This window comes from Suncus etruscus, chromosome 6, assembly GCF_024139225.1.
Source record: "Suncus etruscus isolate mSunEtr1 chromosome 6, mSunEtr1.pri.cur, whole genome shotgun sequence".
Taxonomy (NCBI): Eukaryota; Metazoa; Chordata; class Mammalia; order Eulipotyphla; family Soricidae; genus Suncus; species Suncus etruscus.
The window spans coordinates 134,366,729-134,389,649 of record NC_064853.1 but is presented as its reverse complement, the minus strand read 5'-3'; the positions used below and the strand labels follow the sequence as shown (position 1 = coordinate 134,389,649).

Genomic DNA, 22,921 nt, shown 5'->3' with positions numbered 1-22,921 from the left:
CCTTGGGGTTGGGGAGGAGATAGTAAGCATTTTTCTAAATTGTAAAACTTGTTTGAAAAAGACCCAGCATCCAGCAGACTTGAAAACCTGTGTGGTTTCCTGTTGGCAAGAGCTCCTGGGAATGGGAACCTTTCATTCCTGCTGACCCAGCCTCCAGCCCTGGAAAGGAATGAAATGAGCAGGCAAAAGCCAACTCTCCATGAAGCCCTTACTCCCTCCAGGCCAGGCCCAGTCTGTTCTGGTAACTGGGATGTTACTAGTGTGACATTTGTTGGATGCTGACATTTCCAGATGTTTAGAAGACCAAAGCATTCATTCAACAGCAAGAGAATGGTCATTTGTGGGTAGCAAGTGGCAGGGTGAAAGGATAAAAGGGAAGTGCAGAGTACCATCCATAGAGCAGGGGTCTCAAACTCAATTTACCTGGGGGCTACAGGAGGCAAAGTCAGGGTGATTCTTGAGTGCAAAGTCAGTAGTAAGCCTTGAACATTGGGGGGTGTGACCCAAACAACTAAAACAAAACAGATTCCTCTAGGGCAGGGTCACAAAATGTTGTACGGAGGGCCGCAAATGGCCGAGAATTTGAGATCCCGGCCATAGAGTATTTAGGACACAACTAGACTTGAATCAAGATCCAAGTTACATATGAAAGAAAAATCATCAGCTATCAGTGGCTTTAATTCTCAAAGGGGTCTATGATCCAAATGGATTAAGAATCACTGACACAGGAATACCGCTTCCTGAGCTATTTTGATATTCAATCCCTTCCTAGAAATGAAAAGGGCCAAATACATCCCAGTGAGCTTTTCCTAAAACTGTAGTAATGTCCAATCCAGCAATAATGAGAAACAGGCCCGGAGTCCACAGGACGGTGGGGCAGGCCTGCTTCACTTATGTTCGCAGAGAAACGAAGCTTGGTGGAGTCGGGTTGTTGCGGTGTGGAAAGGCGTGTTCACAGTCGGGGTAACACTTTGGGCGGGTCCCGGATCCTTCGCTGCGAGGCCCACTAAGGCTTGAGAGTGACCACGGCTGGTAAGGGTGGTGTCCTGAGAGCCCAGTCGGTCAGCAGGGCTGACTGTGGTGCCTGTAGGCTCTGCAGCTGCCATACTTGTGCAGGAGCTCGCGGGCCCGCTGCTGTGTCTCCTGGGCTAGGCACATTGGACTCAGGGTGCAGATGCGGAGCACAACCAGACAGCACTCTAGCACGTCAGGGAAAGGCCAAGCCTACAGGGAGACAAGTGGGCATGGAGGTGGTCAGCATGAGTGCCGGAGCCCTACGAAACGGCCCATGGACTGGGCCCATCCACAGAACTGGCCCAGCCTGCACAAGCCCCTCAGGGCTGGAGGAAGCCATTGGCAGCTCCATCAGCACTCAATGGCCGGGTATACTTTGCCCACCCATCTTTCACCCTGCAGGCACAAAACCTGCCCGATCCCTAAGTTATACTGCAAGTCTACTCTCAACAACTACTCCAAATTTCAGCTGACCAAAAGCAGTGTAATCTATTGCCTTAAGTACGTGTAAATGGAACAAAGTGGATGCTGACCTTTACGCTCAGGATTGGAGTCCAATGATGCTTGAGTATGCAGTATCTTACCTTAACACTCTCAGGAAACTTAGCAATTTTCCCATTTGCCTCTGTAAGTCGCCTGGTTAGCTCAGGCAGAGAAACCGGCTCCCTTTCTTCTTTACTGCTAATAATACCAAAAAGAAGTGGCATGAGGTTTCATGTCTTGTTCTGGGTATTAATACTCACTCCATCAAAAATGTCTTGTTACCCAGTCCAGCCCTTTCAGCACTTCTGAATACAAAGACCAAGACCTACACATAAGTTTTCATCAGGCACTTTCCTGCCTGAACCGAACCTCTTCCAACCTCAGTTCTTGGGAGCAGCTCCCAGGAGCCCTGAAAGTGAAATCTGGCTACTAGAGAGCCAACCTCAGCTAAAAGTAGTTTCTTCTCTTTATTTCATTTAGCTGCTGTGTCTTAAAAACCTGTGGATCTAGGGGCCGGGCGGTGGCGCTGGAGGTAAGGTGCCTGCCTTACCTGCGCTAGCCTAGGAGACGGACTGCGGTTCGATCCCCCGGCGTCCCATATGGTCCCCCAAGCCAGGAGCGACTTCTGAGCGCATAGCCAGGAGTAACCCCTGAGCGTTACCGGGTGTGGCCCAAAAAAACCAAAAAAAAAAAAAAAAAAAAACCTGTGGATCTAAACAGAGGACCGACTTTCTATAAGTTTCTCTGGGAAGTTTGTTGCTTCTGGCTTTTGGGCCACATCTGGCAGCGCTTAGGAGACCATGTAGTGCCAGGATCAAACCCAGGGCCAGGGCATCCAAGCTCAGAAGTGCATCTTTATCATCTCATAGGTTAGGAGCCTTTTAAGTTCTAGAACTGGGCACTGTGGGTCTCACTGAAATCCAGCTTTTGGCTGTGCAGTGCAGTAGCACAGAAACTCCCCCCAGGAGTATTTGGAGGGCAGTGATAACTGTGGCTCCAAAGTTTCTTAATTTGAGTAGCTATTTTTTGTTGTTATTGTTTTTTTGGGTCACACCGGCAGCGCTCAGGGGTTACTTCTAGCTCTACGCCCAGACATCGCTTCTGGCAGGCTCGAGGATCATATAGGATGCCGGGATTCGAACCACCATCCTTCTGCATGCAAGGCAAACACCCTCCTATGTCCATGCTATCTCTCCAGCTCCTTGAGCAGCTTTTGTTTTGGGCGGCCATTGCCATCGATGGTCTTTAGACATGACTCTGGACAGGTTAGGGAGGAGAGCTGAGCAGGCAGAATAGGGGTCCCCCATACTAAATACTGCTATGTGGCCATGTCTTACACGGAGACCCCCCCTTTGCCCTGTGATATGCGCTAGTACCACTTACCCTGGGGCTGGGCCTGTGTCCTGCTCCGGGCACAGCTGGCTCTTCTGGTGCTGGCGGATCAGGTGTGCCAGGGTCTCCTGGACATCTGTCACAGTTCTCTGCGCCTCCTGGAGCTGTGCGTACGGCTCCGAGAGAAGGTCTAGACAGGCGCTCAGCACCTGCCCCCTCCCCTCTGCGGCTCTGGGAGCTGCCTGGGGAACTGGCTCCGGTGGGGGTGCCAGAGGTTCTGTGTCCTGTGGGGCTGCCTGGGGTTCTGAGTGCTGTGGGGATGCCTGGGGTTCTGACTCCTGCGTGGGTGCCTGGGATTCCAGTTCTTGTCCAGATTCCTGGGCTAACTCCCGCAGAGGTGCCTCTGGCTCAGGTTCTGCACACGTGTGGGGTCTGCTGTCAGTCTCCACTTCTTGTTTCCGTTCATCAGTTTCCACTTCTGGTTTCTGTCCGCCAGAGGCTGACATATTCCTGGTGCTGGACAAGGCCCACCAGAACTCATACAGGTGCCCATAGGTGATAAAGGCCTTGAGACTCCTGAGGGCGGGTGTGGTGGATGCCAGGTGGAGATGGCTGCAGCCTAGGAGAGAACATCGAGTATGGGGGAGTCCCCAGCCCAGGTTGGCTAGTGCTGAGGCCCCCTCTCCCCAGGGTCCTAGCACTCACCATCCGGAAGGACAGTGGCGCACACTTTCTGCGCCAGGCAGAAGTTGCCGGAATCGTGGCAACGCAGCACAGCGCGCAGCAATGCCTCTACTTCTGTGTCCCAGGTCTCCATGAGCTGGGCCAGCACGGCGAGGGACAGGTCATGGCACACGTGCAGCAGGAGCTAGGGGAAGGAGAGGTGTCTATGATATATCAGCCCCAAGAGGGACAGTTCCTGGGGTGGAAGGGGCAGTAGTGTGGGCAGAGGATGGGGCCCTGTCTGAAGGGGTGCTGGGATCCCTATTTGTGGGGGTGCTGGGGTAAGTACCTGTTTGCTGGGTGTGTTGCTTGTAGCAGGCGGGTACTTGATGCTTTGCAGCTGCTGTGACGCTTCCTGATACTGCTTGGGGGTGTCCAGGCTGAAGGTGCCCCTCCACACTGTAGTCACCGTCTGTACAAAGGGCTCCTCAGAGTCTGTGGCCCAGGTGTTGTAGGCGCAGGAAGCCCCGCTTTGTGGCCGCAGTTCCCCCCCCAGGCGCCGGGACAGCAGCTCCAGAAGGCAGAACACAAGTCTTTGGCCCTGAGGACGCGACATGGGAGAGCTGCTGGCAAAGGACTGGAGCTCACCAAACGGTCCCCACACTGTGTGACAATGTAACCAGGGTGGTGGAGAGCTAGAGCTACTCTTGGAACATTCCAAAGCCTGAGGGCCAGGGCCAGCAGGCAGACCCCAGCGAGCGCCACAGGGAATCAAGGAGCCAGACTAGGCAGAGGGTGTTGCAATAGCCAACCTGTGGCTGGGCGTCAGTAGACAGTGTCAGAGCTGGCCAGAAAAGAGGAGGCCAGGGCAGCCGGGCCAGATCTTTGCTACCTTGTACAGGTTGTGCTGGCTGGTACTTGAAGCTGCTTCCTGTCACACCCTCCCAGCTTTAGCCTCCATGGCATGGGACCTGAGAAGTGGTGCTCACTGAAGCAAGGGATGCAGTGGGAGACTCACCTTGAGACTGTCATGCAGGGCAAGGGCCTCCTGGGCCTCCACCCAGTTCCTGGACAGCAGCAGCTCCTGGGCACATCTGAGGGCCAGCGAGGCAGCCAGCTCCTTCTCCCCTGTGATGGATGCCAGCTCAGCTGCTGCGCGGAGGGATGCTGTGTCCCCCTTTTTGGCTAAGACTTTAGCAGCATCATATGGTGAAGCAGCCCCTAAATAGCTGAAATAAAAGTGGCTCAAAGTGGGCCCTTGGCTGGCTGGGCTGGACAGAACCCAGTCACCACACCTGCCTCATTTACCACTTGGCTGCAGCAGCATAGTGGCCGTCTCGTTCCAGGACAGTGCCCCAGTTCAGGTAAAGCTCCTTCAGGACTGGGTCCTCGGGCCGCAAGCGGGCCTTGGCCACTGCGATCGCCTCCCTGGGAACAAGCACAGCGCCTCTGAGCCCCGTACCTGCCGTGGCAGGTGGTGAAGGGCCACCGAGGCCACAGCGGGTGGGTGCTTCAGAGCAGGTGGCACCCATGTTGGAAGAACCGCTGGAAGCCACAGTAGCCGCAGTATTAGACTGAGTGACCTGAGCAAGCCACGCTGAGACACCTCACTGCCTGGGTCAGGGCCAGAGCACACGGTCTCACCTGTAGCAAACCAAGAACCTGGATAAGGGCACTCAAGACAACAGTGCAGGTACAGCCAGCACAGGCCTCAGCTCTTTGCCTATAGTCAGAGGGTCACTGCTGAGCACAGCCATAGAATAAATACCCCCCTAGACCCCCAAACCTCCAAACAAGCTGACTGGAAAGAGGCAAAAAGAAATGGACACATAAGGTGGCAGATTTTCATCTGTTCAGTGACATGGGAAAGCTCAATGCTCTAAACACAAATAGGGCTGGGCCAGCTGACAAGACGACGAGATGGCCTTGTGCTGTTCTCGGGGGACAAACAGCTTGAGTCATAGACACACTAACAGGATCTTCACCCATTGGGAGTGATTCTGGAGACGAGGGACCAGTGATGGGGAGAGTATGAGCAAAGTGGGGACACGGGAATATTTGGGGTGGTCTCAGGGCTTCTTCCGACTCAGACTACCATTGAGTCTTTACAAGATCAGAGGCCAGGGTGCCAGAGCAATCAGACTGTGGGGAGGGAGTTCACCTTGCACACAGCTTTGATCCCTGGAGCCCCATAGAGTTAGTTCCCTGAGCCCAGCCAGGAATGATCCCTGAATGCAGAACCAGGAGTAAACCAACCCTGGGCATTGCCAGACAGGTACAGCTCCCAAATGAAATAACCAGGGGTATTAAAGTGGGTGAAGATTTGCCCTTTACTCTGGTTTGTAAAGTCAATGACACACTGCCGAGGGGCCAGCAGCAGGAGCCATGGGTTGCATGACTCTGGTTCTCAGGCTGAGCAATGAACCACCCCGAGACTGAGACTGAGAAAGTGGGGTGCATGTCGTCTGACAGACCTGTAGAGGTGATTGGCTTTGAGCAGCTCCACGGCCTCATACACTCTGTGGATGGACAGTAGGTGAGATGCAGCCTTGACGAACTGCTCCTGGAAGCATAGCTGCTTGGCAAATGCCTCCACGACCCATAACCACACGTGGTAGCCAGCTACGGAGCAAGAAGTGAGAGGGACCAAGATGATGCTTGTCTGTGGTGAAGAGGCCAGGTCTGATACAGATTCCGCTGGCATCTCCCCACAGGTGAAGTGTTTGGTCATTTCCTACACAGGGGGAGGCCCCAGGTGTGGGTCATGGGGTTCTGAGGGTTCTAGTGAAGTGCTAGACATGCAGGCAACCCAGGATACCACTAAAGCTTGGTCTAGAAGGTTCCAGTGAAACAGGACTCCACCACCCAGATTCTCCATGTTCCTGTCCCTAGTCCAAAAGGCAGTAAGTTATAAACATGGTTTACACAGACACAAAGGAGGCCTGTAAGCACATGGAGTGTGAGGATTAGCGGCACATGTGTGAGAACAAGAAACTCATGTATAAAGGGGGCTGGAAGCCTGCTATGTAATCACACTTGCTTCTCCTGAGGGATCTCTCAGTAGCCGCTCTTCTGGGGTCTGTAGGGTTTGTGCTGGATGTGTGCAAGGATGGGACATACCTACGGGTGCCATGGCCACAAGCTGGTCTGTCAGTTCCCCCCGTTCAGCAGCACTCTGTAGCACCCCTCTGAGGTCCCCTTTCCATAGCATGAGCTGGTGGAATAGCTCTGGGTGGCCGCTCTCCAGGTGTCCTTTCCCTATAGGAGGACAGAGAAGTGGCAGGTCTCAGTGACACTGGCCATGCCCGCTCCCGCTGGTCAGCACTTGCAGGACAGGGACAGGTGGGAAGTAAAAGCCCCATGGACACAAATGCTTGCCTCGCCTTACCTTCAGTCTCGAACATTTTATAGAGCGCTGGTCTGTCTGTGAAGAGCCCCAAGTGGAATCTCTCCTCAAGAGCTGCAGACACATCATCATGCAACTCTGTGGGGCAGAAGCAAAGATCAGAATACAACAGGGACCAAGAGCCTGTGTTTAGGGGCTCACTGGACAGCAAAGCCACCAAGCCCTGTGACAAGGTGAAGCATGTTGCACCCAGCATAAGCAGAGATCCTGCAGTATAGAGCCAGCTCCAGGAAAGGGGAGGGGAGGAGCAATGTTTAAAACAAACCCAATCCAACATTTAAAACATAGTGGGGGGCCCGGAGAGATAGCACAGCGGCATTTGCCTCGCAAGCAGCCGATCCAGGACCAAAGGTGGTTGGTTCGAATCCCAGTGTCCCATAGGGTCCCCCGTGCCTGCCAGGAGCTATTTCTAAGCAGACAGCCAGGAGTAACCCCTGAGCACTGCCGGGTGTGGCCCAAAACCCAAAAACCAAAAAAAAAAACAAAAAAACAAAAAAAAAACATAGTGGGAAAAAACAAACATAATGGAAAAATATCCAAATGATTAAGTCATGTTCACAGCCATAAACTGCGAGACAGAGCCATGTCTGTCCTACAGCTCTGGGGCCAGTGGTTAAAGCTGAGCAAGTGGCCAGAGTACCCAGTGAGGCTCAGGGATGCAGGGCAAGGGAGAGAAGTGGGTGAAGAGAAGTCCTGGGGCTACCCTGGTGTACCTTGGGCATGTGTGGCAGTGGCTAGCAGCAGACAGTCTTGATGCAGCTCCTCCTTAGACAAGTGGTCCAGGCTGGTGCTCAGCGGAAGCATGGAGCGAGCCTTTCGCTTCTTCATGGAAGCTTCTGGAACAGGCAGAGGATTCTACCTGTAGCGGGGCCCTGCCCGCACCCCAGAGCCACCCCCATCCTCCCACGCCCTCTCCTCTCGATTCTAGTCCTGTGTGGTGGAGTCTGGGCTCACACTGACCTGCCTTCTCCTTGGGGAGCTCCTTCTGCGTGGCCACTTTGTTCGTCTGAGCCGCTCTGGCTTTGTCCAAGCCCAGGGGGATGGGTGGACAGGTGACCGGCTCTCTGGGCACTACAGCAGGGACAAGGAAGGCTGATGAGGATGAGTTTCTAGTTCTTTCTGGATCAAGAGTCACAGTGCATGTTCCAGGTTCCCAGACTCGGGACTACCCTACACTGCCCATCGGCAACAGTCCTGCTGAGAAAGCCACAGTGGCCACAGCCACTTCTCAGACCCAGGCAGGGCAGCTCACGGCATGCCCCAGCTCACACAGGGGCCTGACACCTGGGTATGAAAATAGGCACATCGCACCTCATGAAGAGAGGGATCTCCTTACAATTTATGGTTCTGGAGAATGCCAGAGATTAAACCCAGGCTCTTGTGTACAAAGCTTGTGCTCAGCCTCCCATGCACTCTCTGGCCCTGAAGAAAAGCATTTAGAAATAGCCACGTGTGGCTGGAGTGATAGCACAGCAGTAGGGCGTTCGTCTTGCATGCGACTGACCTGGGATGGACCCGGGTTTAATTGTGGGCTTCCCATATGGTCCCACCAGCCTGCCAGGAGCAATTTCTGAGCAGAGCCAGGAGTCACCCTTGAGCACCGCTGGGTGTGGCCCCAAACAAACAAAATCACATACCCACATGAGGCAGAGTGCTGGGAGGTCCTGGCTCTGGTGCCTCAGCTTCTGCCTCGGGCTCAGACACACCATTCTCCACTGGTGCCGTGTCTCCGTCCTCATTCATTGGTCCTTTCAGGGTCGTGGGTTTCTTCTTCTTCTTGGATTTGGGTGGAGGCTGAGAGAGCCGCTTCTTCTCTAACTCGAGACTTTTCTTGCCTGCAGCAGGGCCAGGAGACACCAGAAGAGTCAGCATGGGTCAGGGGAGTGGCCCCGGCCCCCCAAATAATACCTAGTGCTCTACCCATCCTCCCATTCATAGTCTCTGTATGAACACCATCTGGAACATAGGACCATGTGGTGTCTCATCCGCGGTAGCTGTGATCAGGTGGGTGCTGCCACATTCTAGCTGCAGTGCTCGGCGGTCTGCCCGGTATGATCAGGAAAGGAATCCAGGGTCCCACACCTATGAGGCACCTACTTTTCTGGACCAATACCCCTTTCCCTCTAGAGCCTTTGACTGATGTAGCCAAAGACTAGTTGAGGGCCTGGAGAGATAGCACAGCGGTGTTTGCTTTGCAAGCAGCCGATCCAGGACCAAAGGTGGTTGGTTCGAATCCATATGGTTCCCCCATGCCTGCCAGGAGCTATTTCTGAGCAGACAGCCAGGGGTAACCCCTGAGCAAACACCAAAAAAAAAAAAAAAAAAAAAAAAGACTAGTCAAACTTGCCAGGTAACTAGATCTTTGTCGTTGGATCCTTGGGACTTGGTTTATTCTTTTCCTAGTTACTGCAGCTGTGAGGTTAAGATTTGAGTGCTTTTATTTTTTTCTGGACTGCCAGACTCTCAGCACTGCATTGCCAAATTCCTCAGGTGTTGGAATTCTTAATTCCTCCCTGTAAATGCACACTGTATAATCACCACCCTTCATCTCTCAGGAACACATCAATCACAGCTGTATTTTTTCTCGGTAGGACAATAAAAATCTGTGGCAATTATGCCTTGAAATGTGGTTAATAAGTGTATTTCAGCTGTCATCTCTCATGGCAGGTTTTGGTTTCTCCAGGTCTAGCTGCTTGCTTTATCTTCTGATTGAATTGATTCGGTCAAAGGGACCATTTACAAAAGGAAGGGAGGGGCGGGAGCGGTGGAGCAACTGTAGGGCATTTGCCTTGCAAGCGACTGACCTGGGACAGACCACAGTTCAATCCTCTGGCTCCCCAAGCCAGGAGCAACTTCTGAGCACATAGCCAAGCAAAAAAGCAAAAAAAAAAAAACAACAAAAAAAAAACCATTTATTTCTTTTACCCCAATTGAACTGTGGATGGGCAGCCACATCTTGGCATTCATTCACTTCAATGCAGCTGACCCAGAGCTGGGTCCCTGGCCATAGGGGTCCCCCCCCCCTCCCCGATATCGGAGCACTTTCCTTCTTGCTAGTGGAGGTAGTGGTAAGCCAGGTCCAGTTCGGACTTCTCCGAACAAACCTGCCAGTGGTTATTTCTTCGGGAAATAATGTGCTCTGAAGCACTCAGGTCCAGGACTGGCTAAGGAGGATACCTCGAGGTTTGGGGCCCAGGACCATGCCCTCCTCCCACCCTGCTGCTTTGCATACTGACCTTGTGGGGGGCGGCAGTGCTCCTGCATGGACGTGAGCCACCCATATACGCAGAAGTCATCACCCCCAGAGTAAATGCAGTCGGGGTGCAGCGGGGACCACACCACACACAGCAGTCGGCCCCGGTGGCCCCGGAAGTTGTGTAGCGGCTCCTCCCGTAACACATCCCACACCTGTAGCCAAGGGGGAGAGTTTTGGGGTGCTGATGTCTCACTGTAAGTTTCTGCTTCTTTGTGTCCCTGTGCACAGTGCCTGGTCTAGGGAAGCTGCTGGGGCTCTTCACTGTGTGGGAACGGTTTCCCCCACTCAGTTCGGAGCCCCATGGTGAGGTAGGGGGGACCCACCTGAGCCGTGCCATCATAGGACGCAGACACTAGCCTCCCATCATGGTGCGGGCTCCACGCCACACTTGTGATCTTGCCTGTGTGTCCCGAAAGAGTCCGGTAGGGCTCAGTGAGGGTCACTGGGGCCTCAGTGTTGCGCTCTGAGAAAGAAGGGGCAGGCAATAGGTTGTCAAGGACCAGTGCCTTGCACACTCCACCTCCCCCACCATGCTGAGGCCCGGGCCCAGTCGTGTGAGGGAGCCAGAGCTCAGGGTACAATATCAAGGTGCTGGGGTTTACTCATAGACACATGCTCCCCCATTTCCAGACGGTTCATGGAAGAAAGCCCCTGACAAGGCGTGGCTGAGGGTGCTCACTGTCATGTGACTGTTGCAAGGTAAAGGGAAGAAATGGGACATTTGTAGCCTCACCCAGAGTAGTGCCTAGCCCAAAATACCCCAGTCGCCAGGCGCAACCCTTCCAGGTGAAGAGATATGATTCCAAGATGCCAGGTCTAAAGTCTGGGGTAATTGCAAACAGTGGGTGGTCACCAAGATTCTTCCCATGAAGCAGAGAACTATAAGCCATGAGACCAGGACAAGCCCACGCAGCTTAGCAAGGAGGCAGCTGAGTGAAAGAGCAGTGGGGAGGGAGCCTGCCTTGCATGTGGCTGACCTGGGCTCAGAGTGAATCCTGAGCACTGCCAGAGGTGGTTCAAAAACCAAAAATCAATCAATAAAAGGCTTGTGATGGAAACAGAGTTAGAGAAGAAATTTGACTTGCTAAATTCCTATTTATGTTATACTGGAAAACATTTCTGCTTTTTTTTAGTCCAGGGGACTATGTAACATCGGGGAGGTTGAACCCCAGGTTACACATGTAAAGCACGCCAGCATTCAAGCCCTTTGAAAAGCTATTTAAGCATAGCTAAGTAGAATCAACATTAGCAAGTTCTTTTAATACCAAAGAGAAGTTAGAGGTGCGTGGCTGGGTGGGCTGGAGGGCGAACTGCAGTTACCTAGGATGGCCTGGAGGTTGTGCACGTATATGGCTGCATTGTTGGAGCCAGAGGCCAGCAGGGCACCCAGCTCGGGCTGGCTGCCATGTGCATGGTGCCAGCTGAGGGTGTTGATGAGTTTGTGGTGCTGTTGGATGGTGCACAGCAGCTTCAGGTTAGGGAGCCCAAAGATTTCTATTGACCTGGGATAGAAAATACACCAAGACAGCCAAAGTGGATGACCCAGGCCAGTCTAATGGACAGATTTCTTTCCCACTCCTGGACAAAGGGTAGCCCTACAATACTGCCACAGATACCCTCTCACGAGAGCACCTGCAGATTCTCAACACCCCAATCACCTCCCTAAAATGGGTGCATGGGGTTAGTGGGAGGGACAGCGCATCCTGCAGATCTAGTTTCTAGGACAGCGTGCACCATGCATGAGGTGACTTTGTTAGATGAGCAGCTAATGAAGCAGAAAACAGTTCAAAGGGAGCAGCTGATCTCGAGACGAAAAAAGCCACCAGATTTTTGTGGTTCTCAAGTGCTGAAATCTCCTGGGTCATTCTAGGTTATCTGGGATAAATCAAGAGCATAAATCAAGAATATGGCTGGGCTCTGGGCAGAGTGATAGTACAGCAGGAAGGGTATTTGCCATGCACGTGGCTGACCCAGGTTCAATCCACAGTAGCCCTATGGAGCCCCGAGCACTTCCAGGAGTGATTTGAACAGAGCCAGGAGTAACCTCTGAGCACCGCCTGGGGTGGTTGTCCTCCTCCCCAAATTCCTCTCAGGCTTTCCAAATGACATTGCAGATGGCACTAGCCAGCTTGTGATCAAATGCATGTGCAATCACAAAGCCTGTTTTCAAAGAAACAAACACATACCCATCTTCATTGCCAAGAGCCATGATTTTGCCATCTGCTTTCCAGCTGATCTCCGTGTGCACTGGCAGCTTATACTAGAAGCAGAATAGACAAGTCTAGTCTAACAATCCATTCTCTTCAAGGGGCTTAGAAATTAGTGAGGACAGCATTAGAACAAGAACTCTAGAGTCTTAAAGACAGTCCAATTACACTGCAGCCACTCTTGCAGGCGCTCCATGACTGTGGGTTCCTGGTTCCTAGAAGGTCTGAGGAAAGAGGCCAGCGAGGGAGGAAAGTACAATGCTAACCACAAATAAGAATGTCCTCCAGAGGGGAGGCCAGTGGGGCTGCGGACCCTGTGTCCAGAGCCACAGGACACTTCATGCATGGATAGGTTGGCTGTCAAAAACTGCCACTGCAACGGAGAAATACTTGTTTGCATTTGGCATAGTCCCCCCTTTCCACAAGCACAGCAGTGAGTACAGCTCGTAGGCAGTACAGAGCCACTGAGCTGGGAAGGTGCCCACACCACTCACCTTGATGCAGTTGGTGTCTCGGATGAGCCTGTTGATGTCGTAGGCCTCACCACTAAGTTTCCTGGGGTTGTGCTGTAGGACCACTCCCTCACCTCCACAGCTGTACAGGGTGAGGGAAGGCCGGTCTCCCTCACCTGCCGAGCAACCACAGATAGCTCAGCTGATACTGCAGTGAACTGTGCACTCTCCACTCTTTGCTTGTGCAGAAAAAGTTCATGGTTCTTTATAGGTGTTTGCAATGCTGCCATGTGTTTTCCTCTCCAGAGCAAGCAGAAGATGGAAAGCTCATTGGTGCAGTAGAGAATGCCACACTCTGAATGTGGCTACACAGAGCACCACGATAGGGAAGAGTATCTTCAAACAGTGGTGCTGAGGACAGGGCCCAATCCTTCCCCTTATACAGCATATACTCCTAGTTCGCCTGGCATGGATCCTATATCCAGGACAACTGAGGGAAGGGCTAGGCAGCTGAATTGCCATGGGAAATCGCCCCAATGCAGACCCCAAACCTGGGCAGTCTCCAGGAAAAAGGGAGCCACGAGAAAGCCGAGGCAGAAGCAGGAAATATCCTGCTGGAGAGAACCCAGTCTTAAACAGACTTCAAGGCAGACAGGCACAAAGGATGGTGCCAAGAGAGGGGTGGTTCTATGCCCTGCACCTGCTGCAATCTGTTCGATGGGCTAACACATGGAGAATGAAAGATGTGATAGGAAAGGAGAAAATATGGAAGCCAAGGTGTACTGTTTTGGGGATGTCAAAGCTGGCTTGCTTCCTGGCCCAGCTTTTACTGTTGGGAATCCTGCAAACTGCAGTTCCATGCCATCTGAGGCACAAGAGACCACCCCTAGGACAAATGTATTGCTGTTTCCTGGCTGATGGTCCCTGTGTTCACCAAACTTGTTGTACAGGGTTAGTTGGTTTGTTTGTTTTTGGGTCACACCCAGTGGCGCTCAGGGGTTCTTCCTGGCTCTGCACTCAGAAATCGCTCCTGGCAGGCTTGCGGGACCATATGGGATGCAGGGATTTGAATTGGATTCCGTCCTGTATTGGCTGCGTGTAAGGCAAACCGCCTTAATGCTGTGCTATCACTTCAGACCCATTGTAAATTTTTTTTTGGGGGGGGGGGGGCCCCCCGCACACCCAGTGGCGCTCAGGGGTTACTCCTGGCTATGTGCTCAGAAATTGCTCCTGGCTTGGGGGACCATATGGGATGCCGGGAATGAACCCAGGTCCATCCTGGGTTGGACACTTGCAAGGCAAACGCCCTACCACTTGTGCCACTGCTCCAGCCCCATCTGTTGTACAGTTTTTTTTTTTTTTGGGGGGGGTGGGGGTCACAACCGGCAGTGCTCAGGGATCACTCCTGGCTCTACGCTCAGAAATAGCTCCTGGCAGGCTTGGGGAGGCCCTATGGGATGCTGGGATTCAAACCACCATCCTTCTCCATGCAAGGCAAACACACTACCTCCATGCTATCTCTCCAGTCCCCTGTTGTACAGTTTTTAAAGACAAAAGAACCCATGATTTTTGGGACCAGGAAAGATGATCCAACACTGACTGTGAAGGTCCCAGACACTCACCAACAGACACTGGGGGTAGCGGTGGTCCCCAAGATAAGGTGTACACTGTCTTCTTATGGTAGGTGCTGGAAATTTGGGGGGGCCTGCAGGAGAATCACAGAGATAATATAAGAATCAGAGTGGAGAAAAGTGTTGGGGCTACTATGAAGTGAAGCTGCTAATGCCAGAATGAGAGCTGGCTATGAGAGGCAGACATCTCATCTCAGTCATAGCCCACACAATGACATTCATCAGCTAGAAACTTGGTTTACAGTCCACAAATGGAAAAGGCAAAGACCAGCTCAGTGATGCCATCGAAGGAGCTCCTGTGCAGGCACCTAAGGAACCCTAGTTTGCGAGTCAGGAGAAGCCACAATACTGCCAGTCCCTCTGCTGAGGAAGCCTGTGCGCCAACTACCAGGGTGACCTGGGCTATCTGAGTGCCTTCACCTTGCACACAAAGTGATGAGGCCACAGGTGCAGCTGCTCCCTCACAGGGGATCCATGCTTCCTCTGTACCCAGCTCCCAGCTCTCACAGACCCATGGGAACTACCATAAGAAATAGTTTAAGGAGAACTAAAGCAAAAAAAAAAAAAAAAAAAATCACCCCCCCAAAAACACTCTCATCTAAATGTGCTGCTCTCCCCACTCCCACCTCCCTACACCCGGTTCTAAGCACCAATCTCAAAGGTGGAATTTTCCCTTCAAGTTGCTCCCTGGGCGAGTGTGAGGTGACAGCAGGTGGCCCAGCCTTACCTGCTAGAGTAGGTATCGTAGAGCCCCACTTTGCCATCATCTGTGCCGAACGCCAGGCAGCCCTCCTTGCTTGGGTGCCAGCACAGCTAAAGCACAAAAGGAGAGCGGATTTCAGGACTCAGGCTACGATTTCCCTTTTGAGTCTCTTAGTTTTATTGGGGCGGAGGGGAGGGTCACACCCGGCAACGCTTAGGAGTTACTCCTGGCTTTGGGCTCAGAAGTTGCTCCTGGGATGCCCGGATTCTAACTGGGGTCCATCCTGTATTGACCTCATGCAAGGCAAACGCCTTACCATTGTGCTATCACTCCAGCCCTGAGTCACTTACTTTTTTTTTTTTTTTATTTTTTGGTTTTTTGGGCCACACCCGGCATTGCTCAGGGGTTACTCCTGGCTGTCTGCTCAGAAATAGCTCCTGGCAGGCACGGGGGACCATATGGGACACCGGGATTCGAACCAACCACCTTTGGTCCTAGATCGGCTGCTTGCAAGGCAAACACCGCTGTGCTATCTCTCCGGGCCCTGAGTCACTTACTTTTATGCAACTATCATATTCTTACTGAAGAGAGAAATAGACATGTTTAGAATTAGCTATAAGCTTACTACCAACAAACCTACTAGAGATTCATTTTGAGTTTTTTGGGTGATGAATTAACTTAAGTGGACAATTCAATTGGAAGGAAAAAAAATAACAGACCAGAAATTCATCTTCTTGACTTTGGGGCCACAAACAGCAGAACTCAGAGGCTACTTACACCTGTCATGTTTGAGGATCACTCCTGACAGTGCTGGGGACTGTGTGGTACTAGCACGGATTGACCGCCCAACCTGCATTAACTCCACAGCCAGCTCCTGCATGCACACAGGTTGGTGAGCATGCCACATGCCAAGCCTGCTTTAGATTCTGCGCATGTGGGAGAGGCCCTGGCTTTCTCAGCTTCAGACTGGACTTAAAATGCTTTGGAGGGGCTGGAGAGATAGCACAGAGGTAGAGCATTAGCCTTGCATGTGGCCAACCCGGGACGGATGGTGGTTCGATTCCCAGTCCCCTGACCCTGCCAGGGGTGATTTCTGAGTGCAGAGCCAGGTGTAACCCCCAAGCACTGCTGGGTATGACCCAAAAACAAAAACAAACAAACAAAAATGCTTTAGAGCCACCTTGATGATGGAAAGTTTTAGGGAGGAGGACTGAAATGCTCCCGAAGGTCCTTACCGCTGTCACCTTTGACTTGACGCCCTGCCAGAAACTTTTCACGTCGTAATTGTTCTTAATGGACAGCGTGTTCCACACTCGGATCATGCCATCCCCGACGCCAATGGCCAAGCAGCCTGTGTCCACAGGAGAGAAAGCCAGACTGTAGGCAAACCCACCGAGGGATGGCAGAGTCCAGCAGCATTCCAGGGTGGCCATGTCCCAGCACTTGACCTAGAAAGACGAAGGGTCAGGCGTGACTGTGAAAAGGCAGAGGACACAGATGCTTGCACCTCACCCAGGATGGCTCCTGCTTGCTGCCTCAGTGGCCATTCAGCACAGGCAAGCCAAGAGCTGTGCTTTTTATTTCTACCCATGTTTTGGGGGAATGGACTGGGTCACACTGTAATCATATATGACTACAGCTGTGTGGACATCACCAGGTAAGTGCTTTCCCTCCTGTCTACTCTCTCCCGCCCCAAAGAAAACTATTAAGGGCCAGATAACAGTGCTCTGGAACATGCAACTCTCTGGGAGAACTGAAGCATGCAAAGGGCTCGTGGAATAGCTTCATTCAAGGGAATTTGGAGTGTCCACAATGGATAGACCACACTCAGGCCTCCACTCCTAAAATTGTGGCCTCTCCCTTGCCCTAGAAGAGAATCCGCTTTGTTTGGTTCCAAATTAGGAAGCAGAGAGGATCAGGATAGTGGGAAATCGGATGTGTTCTGTATTCACTCAGAGCAAAGCATCACACTTGGCTGCAAACAACTTGCCAATGGAAAGGGCTTGGCCCCAAAGCCCTGCACCTCCACCCAAGACGCTGGCCAGTAAAGCCCTGCATCCCTGGACTAGCCGCTGCCTTACATCTCTGTCCATGGATGTGGAAAGCAGCAGGCGCCGGCCATCCTGGGTGTGTAGCGGACACAAGTTGAAGATGATGCGTGAGTGGTGCTGGCCCTCAGTGGCCGCACTGAACAAGGTGAACTTCCGCCTCCAGGACTGAGCCAGGTCCCACAGTAGCAGCTCACCCCTGGGGGAGAGACAGGATACAATCAGTCACCATGGTGTCCCTGACAGGCAGGTGCAAAACCATGTAGCCCTTGGGGGCCACGGCCCTGGTTATGGCAGTGGGGGAAGCAGGACACATGTCTGTGGTTCCCTCTGAGACCTCACTGCCCAGCAGCTGCGGGCTCTTCCCACAGACATCGTCCCAAGCCTCAGGCGCTCCTCTCACTGCCTGTGTACAAGGACTTCAGCAGGACAGGGGTATGGAGCACAGGGGAAGACAGGTGAGAGGGGAGCACACCCAGGTGAGCATATAGATGAGAGACTCACGCAAAGCAGCTGGACACCAGCTGTGTGGGCTGGTCCTTGGGCCAGTGAAGAGTTAGCCAGAGGCGCTCCTTCACCGTGGGGTCCACACCGCTTCTTCTCTTCAGAAAGGGCAGCCTCAGCACCATCGTGGCTGTGGAGTCCAAGCCAAGACACTCAGGAGGACACCTGCTGCCTGCCCAACATGCCCTCCCTCTCTTCCTGGACTTCCTGGAGTCCAGGCACATTTTCCTACAGAGCAGCCCCTGCTGAGTGGCCAAAGATCTCCCTACGAACGGGATCAAGGCCACTTCTTTAGCTGTCTACAAGCACATTTGGACTTGAAAGATAGCCAGTAACAAAGATAGGACTGGAATGGATTTCTCTGAGCTGCGAGTGGGCTCTTGGCTGCACCGGGGTCTCCATACTGCCTGCTGGGACTCCCTTCCTACAAAGCAGCAGGACCAAAAGTAACAGAGTTTGGGGCCAGGCTGGACAGGACTTCAGTACCAAGCACTCATCCCTACACCCCCCCCCCCCCCCAGTCAGAGGTCCCCATTCTGGAGAGACCCAGTCACAGGACTACACTGGTAATACTGGCCAAACTGCATTTTGACATAACCTTAGAAAATTGATTTCTGTTGTTGGAGCAAATGCTTGGCATGTACAAGGCACCAAGTTGGACCCCTGGCTCCAAAGAGCTCCTAAGCACCACTGGAATAGTCCTGGTGGCCCTAATACTCCTGGGCTGGCCCCAGGGACCCCAAGAGTGAACATAGGCCTGGGTGGAGCACTAAAAGGTCAGGACACATGACCAGTCTGTACACAACAACTAAGAAATGACAGCACTGGACCCTACTGGCCCTGCCCAGAGCAGGCTGCTCTGTACTGACACTCTGGTTCCCCCTCCTTTTTTTGGGGGGAGGGGCACCACACCCAGTGACGCTCAGGGGTTACTCCTGGCGATGCCCTCAGAAATCGCTCCTGGCTTAGGGGACTGACCATATATGGGACACTGGGGGATCGAATCAGTCCGTTCTGGGTCAGCCACATGCAAGGCAAACGTCCTACTGCTGTGCCATGGCTCCAGACCCTTTCCTGACACTTTGACTCTCCTAGGCAGGGGAGGGCTGCTCGTTCATCTCTACCAAACCCCACCTTGCTCTCCAAGACCCCCGAACCCCAAGGGATTCAAGGCACAGTAGTCCACCCTGGGACTGAGGGCACAGCTTCCTGGGTAGGAGGGGGAAGCCGTTCCTCTTGCTGACACTCGCACCAGCCTTACCACGGCCCCGAGCGCAGCTCCAGATGCGAATGGTCTGGTCTTTGCTTCCTGTAGCCAGGTAGCAGTGTTTGGTCGCTGGTGTTGGCACTGCCTCGCTCCCGTTGGGAAACTCAGCTTCTAGGAGAGGAGAGGGCATGTGGTTGGGAATCCTCCTGCCCTTCCTAGAGGCTCCTACAGGGCCTAGCCTGCGATGGCACCCCCAACATCCTCACCTGCATTGTCCTGGTTGATGGGCAGGCAAGTTTCTCCAGGAACTGGGCACCAGGCAATGGAGTGGATCTCATCATCGTGGCCACGGAAGCGGTGCAGTACCTCCCCCTTCTTACTGAGGTCAATCACTACCACAATGCCGTCCTTGTAGCTGGAAACAGTAGTCAAACAAGTCACCGAGAAACAAAGACAGTCTGGTGGGAGCAGGACACAGGACCCCAGGCCCCAGTTCTAATCCTATTCAGAGGACTGGAGGGGAAGAAGGGAAGTGTCGGGAACTAAGCGTATACTGCTCCCTTACAAAGAGGAAATTTCCAGGGGCCTCTTGGGGACGGGAAAGGCAACTCTGTGGAGCCTCATACCATGAAAAAGAGGTGTCCCCTCCTTATGGAAGGAAATGCAGAGGCAGAAAGGAGGACCAGGATAAAGCCAGAACAAGAACTAAGGGGAAGTTGCACTGGGCCACTGGCCTTGGGACAGAGGCCCTGGCGCCACCCCACTCACCCGAGGCCCACGAGGTCATCATGGTGTGGCGAGCAGGTCAGAGAGAAGATGGCCCTGGGCTCAATGAAGAGGTGCTGGCTGTCATTCCTATGTATCCAGTGACAGAAGACCACACCCTTCTCGTCCCCGGACACCACCAGGTCCCGCACCCGTGGAGACCAGTGGAGTGCTGAGATGGTGTGCTAGAAGGAAAGAAGACACAGGGAGCTCAACATCAAGTTTTCAAAGGAAGCAGTTCTTTTCCTGCCCAAAGCTTCTCACGTACAGATACAAGTAACAGCAGATATTAAGAAACAATAGCGACAGCACAGCAGTAGGGTGTGTTTGTCTTGCACAAGGTAGACCTGGGAATGACCAAGTTTGATCCCCGGCATTCCAGATGGTCCCCTGAGCCTGTCAGGAGCTATTTCTGAACGCTCCCTGGGTGCTTCTGGGTGTGCCCCCTCCCCACATACCATAAGAGACAATTTTATCTCCCGTACATAGGAATCTTTTCTAAGCAACTATGTACTAAAGATTTTAGATTTTGTTACAAGTATTCAGCCCCATCTTTTTTTTTTTTTTTTTTTTTTTTTGGTTTTTGGGTCACACCCGGTGACGCTCAGGGGTTACTCCTGGCTATGCGCTCAGAAGTCGCTCCTGGCTTGGGGGACCATATGGGACGCCGGGGGATCGAACCGCGGTCCATCCAAGGCTAGCGCAGGCAAGGCAGGCACCTTACCTCTAGCGCCACCGCCCGGCCCCGGGCCCCATCTTTTCTAAGCAACTATGTACTAAAGATTTTAGATTTTGTTACGAGTATTCAGGCCCACCCTACAGCCTGCAAAGCAGTACCATCAAGTGTCTGCCAGCTAATACTAAAATATGGAAAACCACAGGCAGGAGAAAAGACACAGTCAGGGTCAGGCACACGTGGCCAAGGAGTGATCCATGGCATTGTAGATGGTACCCTGAGCATCACCAGCAGTGATGCCACAGGGCGTGGCTCACCTCTCTCCATTCTACCAGGAAAGATTATCCCATGTGGACAAAGTTACTTGTGCAAGGAGGCAGAAGTGTTCTTTTCCTCCGTCTGGAGCATCGTATACCCACGAACTCCCACCATTGGTGGATGTAACTATGCAAGTTGAGTTGCCTTGCACAGATGCCAGCTACGGTGACCACGAGGCTCCCCCCCCCTCCACGTGTGGCCCAGGCGCTGGCTCCGGCGGTACCTGGTGGAGGGCGTGCTCCGTGACTACGGTCTTGGTGTCCGCGTCCCAGATCTTCACGGTGCCGTCGTCGGAGCTGCTGGCGCAGAGGTTGTACTGGCCCGGATGGTGGGAGAACGTGAAGCCGGAGACCCTCTCGGTGTGGCCCACCAGCTCCCCGACCACTTGGGGCACACACAAGCGGACCGCGGGTTAGCAGGGGGCGGGCGGGTGGGGGAAGGGGGCAGGGAAGGGGGCGCCGGCCTCAGCCCAGACGAGCGGGCCGGGCCCAGTCTGGACGGACGGACGCCTGGGCCTGGGCAGAGCCGCTCGAGGTTCCCGCTCGGTCTCCCATCCCGGATCCCAACGTGGGGCGCGTCTGGGCCCGGCCGCCCCAAGGAGGCCCTCCACCGCCGTCCAGGCCGGAGAGCACATGGGCCGGCCAGGACCCCGTCCTCCGCCCCGACCCCGACGCGCGCTGGCTACCTCGGAACGGGGGCGCCCCGGGGCCGGCGCCGGCGTCCGGGCCCACGCGCACCAGGAAGACGGAGGTGCGCGCCGCGAAGCCGAAGAGCCCGCCGGGCGACGCGTCGCTGCAGCGGGAGCAGTACCAGTTCGGGGAGGGCGGCAGCGTGCGCGGGTCGGGCCCCATGGCCGCGGGAGCTGAGCGCCCCTGCGAGCCGCCGGGCCCGGGGAAGCCGAGCGGAGCGGGGCGGAGCGGCCGAGGACCCGCCCACAGCGCTACGGCGCGCGCCCGGGGCCTCCGCCGCCTCCGCCTCCAGCCTCGGGCGCCGCCCTCCGCGCCCCGTCTCCGGTCGCCGAGGTCCCCGTGCCGGGCCGCTCGCATCCGTTTGGGCGGCCAGGGAACCGGCGAACCCGAAGGCGAGGGGAGCAGAGCGCGATCGGGTCGCGGAGGCGGAGGCGGCGGCGAGCTTGTGCAGCTGGGTGCGCTCGGGCCTCGCGAGCCGAGCTGACGCAGCGAAGGGTCGGGCAGCCGGAGGCCGTGGGGTTCGAGGGGAGGGCTCTCCGGGCCGGAGAGGGTGTAGAGCAATGGTCCTCAAACTACGGCCCGCGCGCGGGCCACATCTTGCGTTTATTCCCATTTGGTTTCTTCACTTCTAAATAAGATGTACGCAGTGTGCATAGAAATTTGTTCCTGATTTTTGTTTTGACTCTGATCTGGCCCTCCAACAGTCTGAAGGACGGTGAACTGGCCCCCTGTTGAAAAAGTTTGAGGACCCCTGGTGTACAGAGTACAAGTCAGGCTGTGGACGTGGTGCGAATCACTGGGATGTAGACTTTGCATGCGGGAGTCCTGCTTTCGAGTCCCAGGATTAGGGTACACCCTCCCTGTTCCCCCAATAATGCTGCGTGTGGCTCCCCAAACCAAGTTATCAAGACTGAAGATTTGGGTCCGGCCGGAGACATGGCCTGGAGTAAGACGTTTGCCCCGCCGGCGCGAGGACCCATAGGGTCTCCCCGAGCCTGCCAGCAGCGACTTCGGAGCCTAGAACCAAGAGTGAGCCCTGAGCGCTGGAGGATGTTATCAAAAACCAAAACAAAGCAAAAACAAAGTTCAGAACTGGGGAAAGAGAGGAAAGCAAAGGAGCAGAGTGCAGAGAACATCCAACACTGCTGCCCGTCTGGTATTTAGGCACTGCTGCAGGGATTGTGATAAGGAAACGTTAGCAGTAGTCTAACAAATCACCTGTTGTGGCTACTTCTAACTAAAATACCGCTGCTGATCCCAAACCATCTAGAGCTGAGTTCTCCAAGTTACCTTAGAGCTACCCCGCACTTTCTAGGGCATTTCTAGGGCTGAAATGTCGTGGGGCCAAAGTGTGCCAACGTGGCAGGCAGGGCATTTGCCTCGTCACTTGACCGACACCGGGCTCAGTCTCTCGCGCCCCACAGGGTCCCTTGGCCCACCAGATGCGACTCCTGAGCTCAGGGGGGCCGGCGGTGAGGCGTGTGCCTCGCAGGCACAAGGGCGGTGGTCCCTCGAGGGGCCAAAGCGGGCCCAGAATGGGACAGAGGCGAAGACCTCGTGGCTCGCC

At 54.1% G+C, this 22,921-nt stretch overlaps 1 protein-coding gene across 1 annotated transcript; it reads right to left on the bottom strand.

The window, feature by feature from the left end:
- Window positions 1-660: 660 nt before the first annotated feature.
- Window positions 661-21,518, bottom strand: GEMIN5 (gem nuclear organelle associated protein 5). The gene is made up of 28 exons (XM_049776037.1): window positions 21,351-21,518; window positions 20,889-21,049; window positions 19,675-19,856; window positions 19,173-19,321; window positions 18,961-19,077; window positions 17,700-17,829; window positions 17,229-17,394; window positions 16,383-16,595; window positions 15,172-15,257; window positions 14,436-14,518; window positions 12,856-12,989; window positions 12,341-12,414; window positions 11,475-11,656; window positions 10,478-10,617; window positions 10,135-10,306; window positions 8,536-8,733; window positions 7,859-7,969; window positions 7,612-7,734; window positions 6,881-6,976; window positions 6,613-6,750; window positions 5,967-6,114; window positions 4,801-4,920; window positions 4,511-4,721; window positions 3,842-4,093; window positions 3,535-3,697; window positions 2,881-3,448; window positions 1,599-1,695; window positions 661-1,224 (listed from the first exon to the last, which is right to left on the bottom strand). Exons 1-28 carry the CDS (start codon window positions 21,514-21,516, stop codon window positions 1,063-1,065), a joined length of 4,542 nt encoding a protein of 1,513 aa, XP_049631994.1. The 5' UTR covers window positions 21,517-21,518; the 3' UTR covers window positions 661-1,062.
- Window positions 21,519-22,921: the final 1,403 nt, after the last annotated feature.

Bases quoted from the DNA above. Each gene is read 5' to 3' on its own strand.
- GEMIN5 (XM_049776037.1), bottom strand. From the start codon at position 21,516: ATGGGGCCCGACCCGCGCACGCTGCCGCCCTCCCCGAACTGGTACTGC. The intron at 11,657-12,340 runs GTATGTGTTTGT...TTTCTATCCCAG, and splicing joins GCTCTTGGCAATGAAGATGG to GTCAATAGAAATCTTTGGGC. The intron at 8,734-10,134 runs GTCAGTATGCAA...GCCCTGCTGCAG, and splicing joins GCACTGCCGCCCCCCACAAG to GCAAGAAAAGTCTCGAGTTA.